Below are 12,540 nucleotides of genomic sequence, written 5' to 3'. Positions count from 1 at the left end.
AATGTTAATATCGTGCCTCCTTGATATCATGGAATGGGTTACTTGAGATGATTGTGGAAGGATGTTGAATATGATTGTTATTAATACGATTAGATTAGTGATCATTGTGAATTGAGAATAATATTGTGTTTCATTGGTTCTTTGATATGTTATATACTATGAATTACGGTATTATGTGAAACATAATGATTTATATGATGGATGAAATAGAAACCTTGATTGTCATGTTGGTTGTTATGTAGTTTGAATCGAATAATTCATGCTCTTCAAGTCCAAATGTTTGATTGAGGAATGTTATGCATTTTGGCGTGAACAGACTGTGTTATATGCCGAGTTATAGCGAAAGTGAACTACGAATGGCTTGATCCCTTTTGAGGGTATGTAAGCAGTCTAACGAGGAGGTTAGATGCAGCCATAAAGTATAAGGAAAAATTATCATGAAATTCGAATCTTGAGTTGTGCATTGTCCATATCCCGGAGGCGGGGTACGTGAGTGATATGGGTATTTGGTAACATCACGTGTTGATCCTGGATGTATTTTGGGATCGGGACGTGACAGGAATCGCCTATTTTGTTGGGTCTTTTAGTTTTAGGTCAAACTTATTATTTGGTCTTTACCTACAATACAAAATGGCCCGATATAGTGTGCCATGTATGATAAGAATGAAAATGATTTGCATGAAATAGGTCTTTCGTCATTTAGCGTTTTTTGTCCAATAATGCATTGTTATGTGCAAATTTTTTGTTCCATATGACAATGTATTATTAAATTGGAACGTTACGTAGTGATAAACTAACTATGTGTTGCTCTCCTTGCAAAAGGGAAAAATGGATGGGAGCCTTTTTACTGATCCGTTGCAAAACTAGGAAAGTTTCATTGGCATGGCATTTGGTGCAATTACAAAACTTTCTAACCACTACATTTTAATTGGTTCATAAAACAACACAACCGAAGAAAAAATGTGCACTTTTTCTTAATATAGAACCTCACCCAACTTTTGATTTAAGTAATCTTTTAGAACTATAAAGTGGGACTACATCAAGGGAAATAAACGTCTAAATCTCTTGCCTTAAGTCTCATCTAAAGACTCTTTCAACTTTTAACCATATTTTACATAGAAATACTGCTATTTAGACACAAAATTAATCACATTGTTGAAATATTCTCTAATACAAGTAAGACTCACCTATATTATCGAGATTATCAACCATGTAATCAGTTTGTGTCTAAATAGTATTACTTTCAACAACATTTAAAATAAAAACACAGTAAGAAAGTCACGATCCACTAGAGACAAAAAAAAAGAAAAAGAAATATTGATGACCTTTTAAACAGCTACTAACAATTCTCAAACTGAAAATCAACAGACAACAGGTAAATGAATCTAATATAGAGCTGTTATACCCACTGACCTATCCTTTTTTTTTCCATCAATATCATAACTAAAAGACTAAAATATCAAATGACAACTTAAAACAAAGGGAAAGACAGGTTGAATTTTCCCGTCGTGGTTAGGATCTCCGCCTTCAACTTGGTATGGAGTCGAAACTCATAAAAAAACTAACAGTCTTCGGATATTGACCAAAAAAAAATTCAATGACCAATTTGCCCTTCGGAAACTACGAGTCACATTAACATGTAATGGGTAACTTGGACATTTTCGCATCTACCGCGTTTTCGACGCGGGTGTTTCTCTCTCTCGCTCTCTCGGAAACTTCCAAACACCCGATTTCCAACGCTGACACGCCAGTAGACTTTAAGACTTGTAGACCTGAGACTCGAAGCTCTCAAGGGCCATTTCCTTTTTTCTTGAATTCCTGCGTTTCTCTGATCCAAAACCTTCGAACCCTTTTCTGGAATTTTGATCGTAACCCACCGATTGGAAGAGAAAGAGGACAGATTCTGATGGGTGCTGAGAAGAAAACCAACAGACTGCTCCCATTGACGGCCTTCTTCCTTCTGGTTCTGTCCGCAACTATTCCATGTGTTTTCTCGGCAGCCAATCAGTCCCCAACCTATAGAAAGTCGGCCCAGTTGCAGAAATTTGGTTCTTCCGCTGTATTTCCCCTTCACGGAAACGTTTATCCTCTTGGGTATGATTTGTTTTTCGCACCCTCGTTTGGTTTGTTTCTTGTTAGGCTTTCAAATCTTGCTCCTTTTAAGCTTTTTTAGTTATTTAATTCATTGCATTTATCAGATTTTTAGTGGGGTTGTCTTGGTTTTGTTGGTTCAATTTCTCTTATTGGTTGTTGGGGTTGATTAATTCGGATTAATGGTTAATCCTTCATATATTCACCAAGTAGGTTATTAACTCTGTATTTTTCAAATCCTTACAAGTTCTTGGATATATGTTATCCATTTGGATATTGGGTTTTTTTTGGGTTTTTCTTGGTTTGATGAGCCGTTGGCATAATCTACTGATTCATATTTTGACTCAGTCTCTCTTCTTGTCCTTTGAATGCCCTTTTCACCAATTTCTGACTTGTTGTTTTTGTTGCCTGAACTTTCTCTCTCACTCAAAAGTTAAAGTTATCATTGCAGAAAAGGTGAAAATTTGCCAACCCCTTTTCATTTTCTTTTCTTTATCTAATTTTGTACTAAAAATTTTCAATCTCTTTTATTACTTCCACTTATTGCATCCTGCATGTATCTTTTGTTCAAAAAAGTTCAATTAATGGAACTGTTAATAGGACTCGAGAAATCTCATTCTACACTCCTTACAAGTGTATTTTTCTTTCTTATTATAGAAAGTTTGAAGTGCAAAATGAGATTTTTGGAGTGCCAATTACAATTCCCTAATTTAATGCTTTACAGTAATCTCTTAGGGTAAGATTTGTTGGACTTGGATGCCATGAATTGGTTTTCTGTGTTTTCTTTTGCCTCCATTTTTATCTGTTTTTTTTTTTTTTTTTTTTTGATGCGTGTGAACGGTTTCAAGATTTGATTGTACTTTTCACTCCACAGTTACTACTCTGTGTCCATCACCATAGGCCACCCAGCCAAGCGTTTCGACCTCGATATTGATACTGGCAGTGACCTTACCTGGGTCCAATGTGATGCTCCTTGTACTGGTTGTACCAAGGTAAAACTTTATTGGATACTGAAACCGTGAGACTAACATTCTAATGACTGTTCTCACCATGCGTTTGTGTGTATGTGCGCGCATTTGCAGCCCCGTGAGCATCTTTATAAACCCAGCAACAATCTTCTGGGATGTGGACACCCTCTTTGTGTTGCATTCCACTCTCCAGCAAGCTACCCATGCAAGACCCCAGATGATCAATGCGACTATGAGGTCGAATATGCTGATCACGGGTCATCTCTCGGTGTGCTGGTCAATGACTACTTCCCCTTGAAATTCACCAATGGCTCTCGACTCATTCCTCGTTTGGCCTTTGGGTGCGTATTCAGTGCTTGATTTGTAAAACAATTAGCATTATTATAGAATTTTTATACTGAACATTTTCTTCTGGTTATGATCATGTTTTTTCCTTTATATATTTTAATTTTGAAATTTCGTTACGTATCCCATTTATAAACTTCAGGTTGTTTGGTGTTGAAATGCCCAAATAAATAAATCTAATGTGTCAAGGTTGAAATTGAATGCCTATAACATGTTAAGTCAATTACTTGCTACTATACTGGCACCTTATGTATTTCTGAGTTAAGGTCTTATAATCTGTTTCTTTTCCTGTTGTCCGTAGGTGTGGATATGATCAAAAAATTAATGGTTTAAACACACCTGCCACCTCAGGAGTCATTGGCCTTGCTAATGGAAAGGCCAGCATTGTATCACAACTAAGTCACCTAGGTTTAACGCGAAATGTTGTGGGTCACTGTCTAAGTGGGCAAGGCGGAGGATTTCTTTTCTTTGGGGATGATCTTGTCCCTTCTTCTGGAGTCATGTGGACACCAATGTTGCACAATTCATTCCAGTGAGTGCTCTTAGTAAATCCTATTTACCTTCTCATATAGGATTAGTCGTTCTTTTGAATGATCACATACCATTTCAATTTGTGTATAATCCATCTTTGCCAATTTCATAGAGATCACTACTCATCTGGACCAGCGGAACTTGTCTTTAATGGAAAGTCTACCGGTGTAAAGGGCCTTAACATGGTTTTTGATAGTGGGAGCTCTTACACTTATTTCAATTCACAAGCTTACAAGGCACTCATTAATCTGGTGAGAAAGAAACAAAGGAGACCGTTCTTAGTTTAGTTACTTGTTAATGACTTACATAAAACTAACCATCAATTCATGCAATCAGGTGCGAAATGATTTAAATGGGAAGCCTCTGAAGTATGCAACTGAGGATCAATCCCTCCCAATTTGCTGGAAAGGTAGCAAACCTTTCAAATCTGTTGGCGACGCAAAGAACTTTTTCAAGCCCTTGGCACTGAGCTTTACCAAAGCTAAGAATGTTCAGCTGCAGTTATCCCCCGATGCTTATCTTATAGTTACAGTGAGCACCCTATTTTCCTTTTGTTTTTTTTTTTTTCTTTCGCTTAGTAATTGAGAAAAAATTACTTGAAATGGAACATTTAACAATTTCTTCGTCATCAGAAACATGGCAATGTATGCTTGGGGATTTTGAATGGCACTGAAGTGGGACTGGGAAGTATGAATATCATTGGAGGTAGCTAATACTAACAAAACAAATACCTTCTGTCTTTTTTTTTTTTTTTTTTTTTGCTGAATTTTACTATTAGTCCCTTTAGTTTATTTGGATTTTTCCACTTTCATCCATGTGGTTTCTTTTGTTGCATTTTTGTCCTTGTAGTTTCATTTTGCCGCCACCGTATGTTCAATCCGTCAAATGAGGCAAAAGTCCTTCCATTTTGTTGACAGATTGGACTAAAGTGAAATTGAAACGAAACCCCAAAGATGAAAAATTAACAAAACATACTATAGGGACGAATTGGAAAATCTGAGTAAACTGCACGGAGTATTGGTGCAATTTGGCCTTTTCTTTTTGTTCTGCGTTCAACATCTTATCTTTTGTTTCCTATTTACAGATATTACTATGCAAGATAAAATGGTGATATATGATAACGAGAACCAGAGAATTGGATGGGCTCCTACAAATTGCAAAAGACTTTCAAAGTCGTGACCTGTTGTTTAATAAATTTGTTTTTCATTTAATGTATGTGGTGAGGGTTTTCTCATTGGAAAACTCTTTTTTCAGAGTGGATCGTGAACTTTGTGACGGTATTTATCAGCCTTTTGTAGCCAATTTGGGTATCCTGGAACAGCATTGTCCTGCTTTCGATCAATAAGGTGGTACACAGTGAAGGCTTCAAGTCCAGAGACTGACAGCGTAGAAAGGGAAATAGCTTTGTACAAGTTCATGTAGCCGATACATACAACTTATATGCTCCTAGGAGTTTTACAACAGTTATTTTGTCTGTTACTCCAGCAGAGAAGAAAAAGAGAGGTTAGTTTTGTATGTCGTAGAGCCTACAAAGTTACATGATGTAGCCCTTGTACCCGATAATACAGATATCCGTTATATAGATTCTATTCATGTATAGCTACACCCCTGATCCATCTCCACTGACAACTAGTTGCATGAATCTTGAGTTACAAGAAAGGTGCATCTCGTCTGCTATCGTTTCCAAAGCTCTTCCTGGATTTGAGAAGGATGCTGGTTTAAATCTTGTAATGTACCTATCTCATCTCATCTCATTCAGGTTTTTGCAGATTTCATCGTCTTTGAACATAACATCTGAACCGCCAGCCATTATGTCAAGTGATACATCTCCAGAATTTCTCGATTTCATGTTTGTCAGCTCGTTGTCCAAATCAACTCGACGTTGTTTTACTTTGTCCAACATTCTTCTGTAAATCATGTTGTCTGATCTGTCTCAGACGCTTCTTTTTCCGTAGAGAAGCATCTCTTGGGCAGCTAAAACTACATCTGGCCCTTCCTGGCCTCGAGGACCATTTAAGCTATTTCTCTTGAAATCATATGAAGTAGATCTCTGACAATATGATCGGCACTGAACCTCCTTAGCAGCAGCATTTGATAAAGGGGCTTGGTTACTTGTTCAACCAAGTTTCTAAGCTCAATTGTTGCAGCTGTTGCAGCCAACTCTTTGGCATATGAACCTTCTTCTCAAACTTTCACATTCTGATCCCGTATTTATAAGTACAAGGATCATACGAGATGGAGTTTTACGTTTTCAACCAACAGTAACGGTGGCATTGTAATGAGGATAGTGCTATTCACACTCATTTCTACCTCTCACACATCCTTGTTAATTTTTGCCTATTGATCTTCTTTAATTCATTTGATCTAACGGTTAAAAATTGAGAGAGGTGCGAGAAGTAAAAATGGTGTGTGGATAACACTACTCTATAATAAAGGTTATTTAGCCAAAGGTCAATATAATTTTTAATAATTTAGCGATATAAAAATTGTCCAACTTTATTTTGGACATAATAATAAAAAAAATTATAATAATTATACATAGGTCAATGAAGCATGCCACATGGGTTAGGTTAGTGAAAAAGTAATTATTTTATCCTTCTCTCGTTTCAATTTATTATTTTCCTTCCATTTGCCCCTCTCTCTCTCTCTCTCTCTCTCTCTCTCTTCCTTATATACTCTCTTCTTTCCTGGCTTTCTTTTATCTCTCTCTTCACTCTCTCTTGTCCTTCTCTCCTCCCATATCTCCCATTTTTCTCTCCAATGAAGAAGCGGTCATTAGTGATGGCGAGTAGCACCAGAGCCCAACAAATCAATCGATCAGCGACCATAACATTGTGATTGACACGATTCCTTTTAGAACCATCAACGGCCTTCATGAGATTGTGAAGTGGATGGTAGTGATGGAGTTCGAAAAGGAGTGGTCGCACATGAGCTGCCAGAAAGAATTTCTAGAACAAAGTTTGTCAAGGGTAGGCTAGCAGAAGTTGAGCCTGAGTATCAATGAGGTTTAGAAGACGCCTTGGAAGAAGCTCAAGGATGAAATTGATGAAGTGGATCAAATCTATGAAATTCGTGCTTTGGATTTTAGGCTCTTTTTGCTATTTACTTTTGTATATGAATTTATTGGCGTGAATCAATATTTAGGAGAAAGGGAATGTAAATATTAGAGTCATGTTTTAGGAATGATATATTTGTGTCCTTTATTGTTTCCTTATGTAATAAGGATTGTATGTACTTACATTCAGAATTATGGAATACATGAAAATTAAGCTGTAAAATTCCATTTGGCATACGAGTTGAGTTGTAACCCTAGAAAAAAATTCCCACCATGTTGCTGCTGTCGTGCAAAAAAACAGCAAGTCTTTTGTTCTTCGCTTCATCCTACAGCAAGCCGAGATTACTGTTGTGTTCTTTGCTACTTGTGTGTGCTATCACGATGGCTAGTGTCGAAGAAAACCCACGGCTGAAGTTGGATGGTGATTCACGTACGACCACCAACAATTCAATTGTGAGCCTTATAGTGATACATAATGATGCTTCAAACGTACCGAATACCATAAGACTCAATGGATCAAATTATCCTCTTTGGTCAAAAATATTGGAGATGCATATCATTAGGCGTGATAAGAAAGGGTTCGTGACAGGGAGTATCAAGGAACCCTAGGAAGAAAGTGTTGAGTATGAGACTAGGGAAACTGGGAATGCAATTGTGAAAAGGTGGTTGATTAATTCCATGGATCCTACCATCATCAGGTTTTTCATCCATCTTCGTACAACTAAAGAAGTATGGGAAGAAGTTGCTCAGACATGTTATGCTGGTTCTGATATTTCTCAGATTTATGAGTTGAAGGTAAAGTCATTTCGACTCCGTCAGGAAGGTCGTCCTATTGGTGTGTACTATGCCGATCTCAAAGCAATATGGCAAGAACTAGATCAAAGAATACCGATTAAGATTGAGTGTGTTATTAACTTGAAGATGCTTCAAGAGGAGATCTAATTGGACCAGATTTATGCCTTCCTAGCGGGACTTGATGACGTATTTGATAAGGTACGTAGTGATATTTTGAGAACTCAACCCCTACCATCTGTCGAGGAGGTGTTTTCTGTTGTTAGGCATGAAGCCCAACGTCATGCTACCATGATGGGAGGAAGTAGTGTCGGCAGCCAAGGAGGAATCCTGACACTGTCCGTAGCCATGGTGTCACGGCTATTCTCTGCTGGCTAGCTGTGTGTCTCACCTTCGTCTACAACTTCTTGTCCTTTTACTCCTCAAAATAAAGATGATTTAAAGTGTACTTTCTACAATCAAACCCGTCATACTAAGGATACTTGTTTCCAAAAGAATGGAGTCCCTAAATTGAAGAAAAGTTACGTGCAAAGGAGCGAGCTGCTAATGGAGCAAATGGGAGCCATGCATCCATTGCCACTGCCGCACTTAGTACCAAGGAAGCGTGCCTACCCCTGGACATCCAAGTCAAGGATTGTTGATTAGGACTAATCTTAGTGAATCATTGTTCAATACAGGTAGCATGGGGTGTGTTCTTTTAGCCTTTGACATTGAACATCATATAGGTTGGATTCTAGACTCTGGTACGATAGACCATATGACTTTTGATAAAAATTTGTTTACTTGTATGACAATGACTCATCGGAAGTGTGTAGCAATGACAAATGGAACCACTGCACTGATTATTGGGGCCAGTACCGTGGACCTCACACCGCCCTCTCCCTTCATCATTGCTTGCTTGTTCCATCGTTGTCCTCATAATTTGTTATCTATTCCTCAAGTTACTGAGCAATTAAATTGTGTTGTACTTATGTATCTACTCTTTTGTTTACTTTAGGATATTCAGACCAAGGAGATAATTAGGTCTGGTACTAAGAGAAAGGGGTTGTATTATGTGGATGACGTCGTTCTTGGCAGAGCTAATGAAGTTCGAGCATCCCGTACCAATAATTTGCAATAAGTTTGGTTATCACATCGTCGGTTAGGACATGCTCCGTTTGGTTATTTAAGGCGTATGTTGCCTAATTTATTTCATGAAATAAAAGAATCAGACTTACATTGTGAAGTATGTATTCTCGTGAAGAGTCATCACGTTTCGTTTTCTCCTAGTATGAATAAAAGATTGTTATCATTTGATGTTGTGCACTTTGATGTTTGGGTCCCTCTCCTGTTAGTACTTTTTCCAAAATTAAATAGTTTGTTACCTTTGTTGATGATTGTACCCGTATGACTTGGATATATGTGATGAAGAATAAAAGTGATGTTAGTATGGTGTTTCGGTCTTTCTCTCAGATGATCACAACACAATATTCCTCTGTTATTAAAATTCTCCATTCTAATGATGGAGGTGAATATATTAGTTCTGAATTGTCCGTTTTTCTTCGAGATCAAGGAATTCTCCATGAAACTACTTGTCCCCATACTCCGAAACAAAATGGGGTTGTTGAGAGAAACAATCGTCATATCTTGGAAACTGCTCGTGTGTCCATACCTAAACGGCTTTGGCCTGATGCCATTACCTATGTCATGTATGTGATTAACCGTATGCCATCTCGGGTTGTGGAATTTCGTACACCTCTTCAAGTATTGACGGCCCGTAGTATCCATCAATACCCTTACTCCTCGTGTGTTTGGATGTGTAACGTATCTTCATATTCACAAGATTCATTGTTGCAAACTGGATCCATGTGCCCTTCAGTGTGTTTTTGTTGGGTTTGCCTCCCAACAGAAAAGGTATAAGTGTTATCATCCTGAAACTCGACATATGTATGTGACCATGGATGTTACTTTTTCTGAATCAGAGTATTTTTATTCTTCGATCCCATCACCTTCATATCACCAGGGGGAGAACACTAATGGTGACCAGGGTGATCTTGGGTGGTTAGAGATACCAGAAGATGTGATATGTAGTTCAGGGGGAGCATGTGTTGATGAAAATGATAAAAATAGGGCAACAGTGTCAATAAGAAACTGCCGAGATTGATACAGGCCTTCAGCTGCTACCTGCCGAGACATGTGCAGGTTATCGGCAAGGTCCTGCCGAGGAAACTACAACAGTCCAGCAGCTGGCTATTGCCGAACTTAGTACATCAAGGGAAGAATTGCCTCCTGCCGAACCCACATCACCCTCTCTTTCTAGCTCGATAGTGTCATCCAATGTGTCTTCTCTAATATCCCTAAGGTAAGTACTATAAATGCTCATGTAACTAATCCAAATAATGTTGTAAGTATATATAAGTTGCCGCCAAGGCAAAATCGTGGTGTTCCTCTTGGTAGGTTTTCTCCCGAGGGAAAAGTAAGTATCCAATAGCAAATTATGTGTCATGCAAAAACCTTGCGCCTGAATGCCAAGCATGGGTGAATAGTGTGGAAACAATCCAAGTACCAACCTGAGTTGACGAGGCCTTGAAGGATCCTAAATGGGGTTGTTGCAATGGATGAAGAGATGATGGCACTACATAAAAATGATACATGGGAAGTAATGGAACTACCAAAAGGGAAAAAAATCAGTTGGGTGTAGATAGGTCTTTACAATTAAATACAAGGTCGACGGATCAATAGACAGGTATAAAGCAAAGTTAGTAGCAAAAGGTTATACTTAAACGTATGGTGTTGATTACCAAGAAACTTTTTCCCCAGTAGCCAAGATGAATACAGTACTTGTTCTTATCTAATTAGCTGCAAATTTAAATTGGCGACTGAAACAATTTGATGTAAAAAAATGCTTTTCTTCATAGGCATTTGGAAGAAGAAATGTATATGGATTTTCCTCCGGGATATAATGCCGGAAGGAAAACCGGAGTGTGTAGGTTGCGAAAGTCTCTTTATTAAGCAATCACCTCGTGCATGGTTTGGTAGATTTACTCAAGTCATGAGAAGGAATGGATATTACCATAATCACTTCGACCACATGTTGTTTGTAAAACGGAGAAGTGGTAAAGTGACTACCTTAAGCATTTATGGGGATGACATGATAATAACAAGTGATGATTCGAAAGAGATGGTAAAACTAGAAGAGAGTCTTACCGCCGAATTTGAGATGAAAAATTTGGGAGATTTAAAATATTTCCTTGGAGTAGAAGTAGCTCATTCGTCTAAAGGTATTTTCTTGTCTCAATGTAAATATGTTTTGGACTTATTTGAAGGAGATAGGTATGCTTGGATGTAAACCTGTGGACACTTCTATTGTAGAGAAGCATTATTTAGGGATTTATCCAAATCAGAAACCGGTTGACAAAGGCAGATATCAGAAACTGGTAGGGAGACTAATTTATTTGTCCCACACTCGTTTGGATTTTGCCTATGCAGTGTGTGTGGTGAGTCAGTTTAGGCACTCACCAAGTGTGGATCATATGGCTGCAGTTATGCAAATTTTGGCGTATTTAAGGTCTGCTCCCGGGAAGGGGATTTTGTATGAACATCATGGACATATGAGGATTGAGGGATTTACTAATGCCGATTGGGCAAGTGATGTGACTAAGAGGCGTTCTACGTATGGGTATTTTACATTCATTGGAGGTAATTTGGTTACTTGGCAAAGTAAGAAACAGAAGTTGGTGTCACGGTCTTCCGTGGAAGCCGAATACAGAGGCATAGTGCATAGAGTGTGTGAGATCCTTTGTTTACGAAAGTTGCTTTGGGGTCTCAATTTCAAGCAAAAAGAGGCGATAAAATTGTATTGTGACAATAAGTTAGCAAGAGAAATAGCAGAGAATCCAGTACAACATGATAAGACTAAGCATGTTGAGGTTGATCGACATTTTATTAAAGAAAGGCTTGAGAAGAAGATTGTGTCAATACCATTCGTGAACTCTGAAGAGCAACTTGCAGATGTTCTTACTCATGTCGTGTGTAGTAGGAGCTTTGATGACTCACTTATCAAGTTAGACATGTGTAATATCTATGCACCAACTTGAGGGGAAGTATTGGCATGAGTCAATATTTTGGAGAAAGGGAATGTAAATATTGTGTAAATATTAGAGTTATGCTTTATGAAGGATATATTTGTGTCCTTTATTGTTTCCTTTATTGTTTCTTTATGTAACAAGGATTGTATGTACTTATATTCAGAATTATGGAATACATGAAAATTAAGCTGTAACATTCTATTATGTTTGCATTGGTGGAAAGCAATGCTTGCATCTCGTGGAAACTTAAAGACAACCCATAGGAAAATAGAACTACAAAAATAGACAATGCATTGCAGGGTATGCATCCAAATGTAAAAGTAGAACAAAAAACAGACATTACATTGGAAAATCTAAATCTAAATGTAAAAGTAGAACTAGGAACAGGCACTGCATTGCATAGTCTAAATTCAAATGTAAAAGATGAACAAAAAACAAAGCTACAACGCAAAGTCTAGTTCCAAATGTAGAAGATAACTAGAAACGGACTGGGTTGAAAAGGTATTCTCATAGAGGAGGAAAGCTGAGTATTTTGAGAGGCTTGGTTAAAGATGCATTCTCGGTAAGGAAGAAGAGTTAGACACTAACGAAGCTCTACTTTGCCATAGAGGACGAAGGTCGACATATAAAGGGGCTTCCCAATAACAGGTAGTGATGTTGTTGGGTCCATTTACTTCACGCTTGTCAGCAA

The 12,540-nt window shown here is 37.9% G+C and overlaps 1 protein-coding gene across 5 annotated transcripts; it reads left to right on the top strand.

Moving 5' to 3' along the window:
• Window positions 1-1,627: 1,627 nt before the first annotated feature.
• Window positions 1,628-7,213, top strand: LOC126603960 (aspartic proteinase Asp1-like). 5 transcript variants are annotated; one of them, XR_007616442.1, is made up of 10 exons: window positions 1,628-2,094; window positions 2,966-3,083; window positions 3,174-3,400; window positions 3,706-3,936; window positions 4,048-4,186; window positions 4,272-4,466; window positions 4,568-4,640; window positions 5,020-5,107; window positions 5,190-5,438; window positions 5,705-7,213. XR_007616442.1 is itself a non-coding variant. In XM_050270986.1 (9 exons), the coding sequence occupies exons 1-9, from the start codon at window positions 1,643-1,645 to the stop codon at window positions 5,278-5,280; spliced, it is 1,614 nt and encodes a 537-aa protein (XP_050126943.1). In that variant the 5' UTR covers window positions 1,628-1,642; the 3' UTR covers window positions 5,281-5,517. The 5 variants fall into 5 exon arrangements, 3 of the variants coding, with proteins under 3 accessions (XP_050126943.1, XP_050126944.1, XP_050126945.1); XR_007616441.1 differs by having other exon boundaries at window positions 5,695-7,213; XM_050270986.1 differs by lacking the exon at window positions 5,705-7,213 and having other exon boundaries at window positions 5,190-5,517.
• The last annotated feature ends 5,327 nt before the right edge of the window (window positions 7,214-12,540 follow it).

This window comes from Malus sylvestris, chromosome 15, assembly GCF_916048215.2.
Source record: "Malus sylvestris chromosome 15, drMalSylv7.2, whole genome shotgun sequence".
NCBI lineage: Eukaryota > Viridiplantae > Streptophyta > Magnoliopsida > Rosales > Rosaceae > Malus > Malus sylvestris.
Note: the sequence above shows the minus strand (reverse complement) of the source record. Positions and strands in the feature narration are given on the sequence as shown.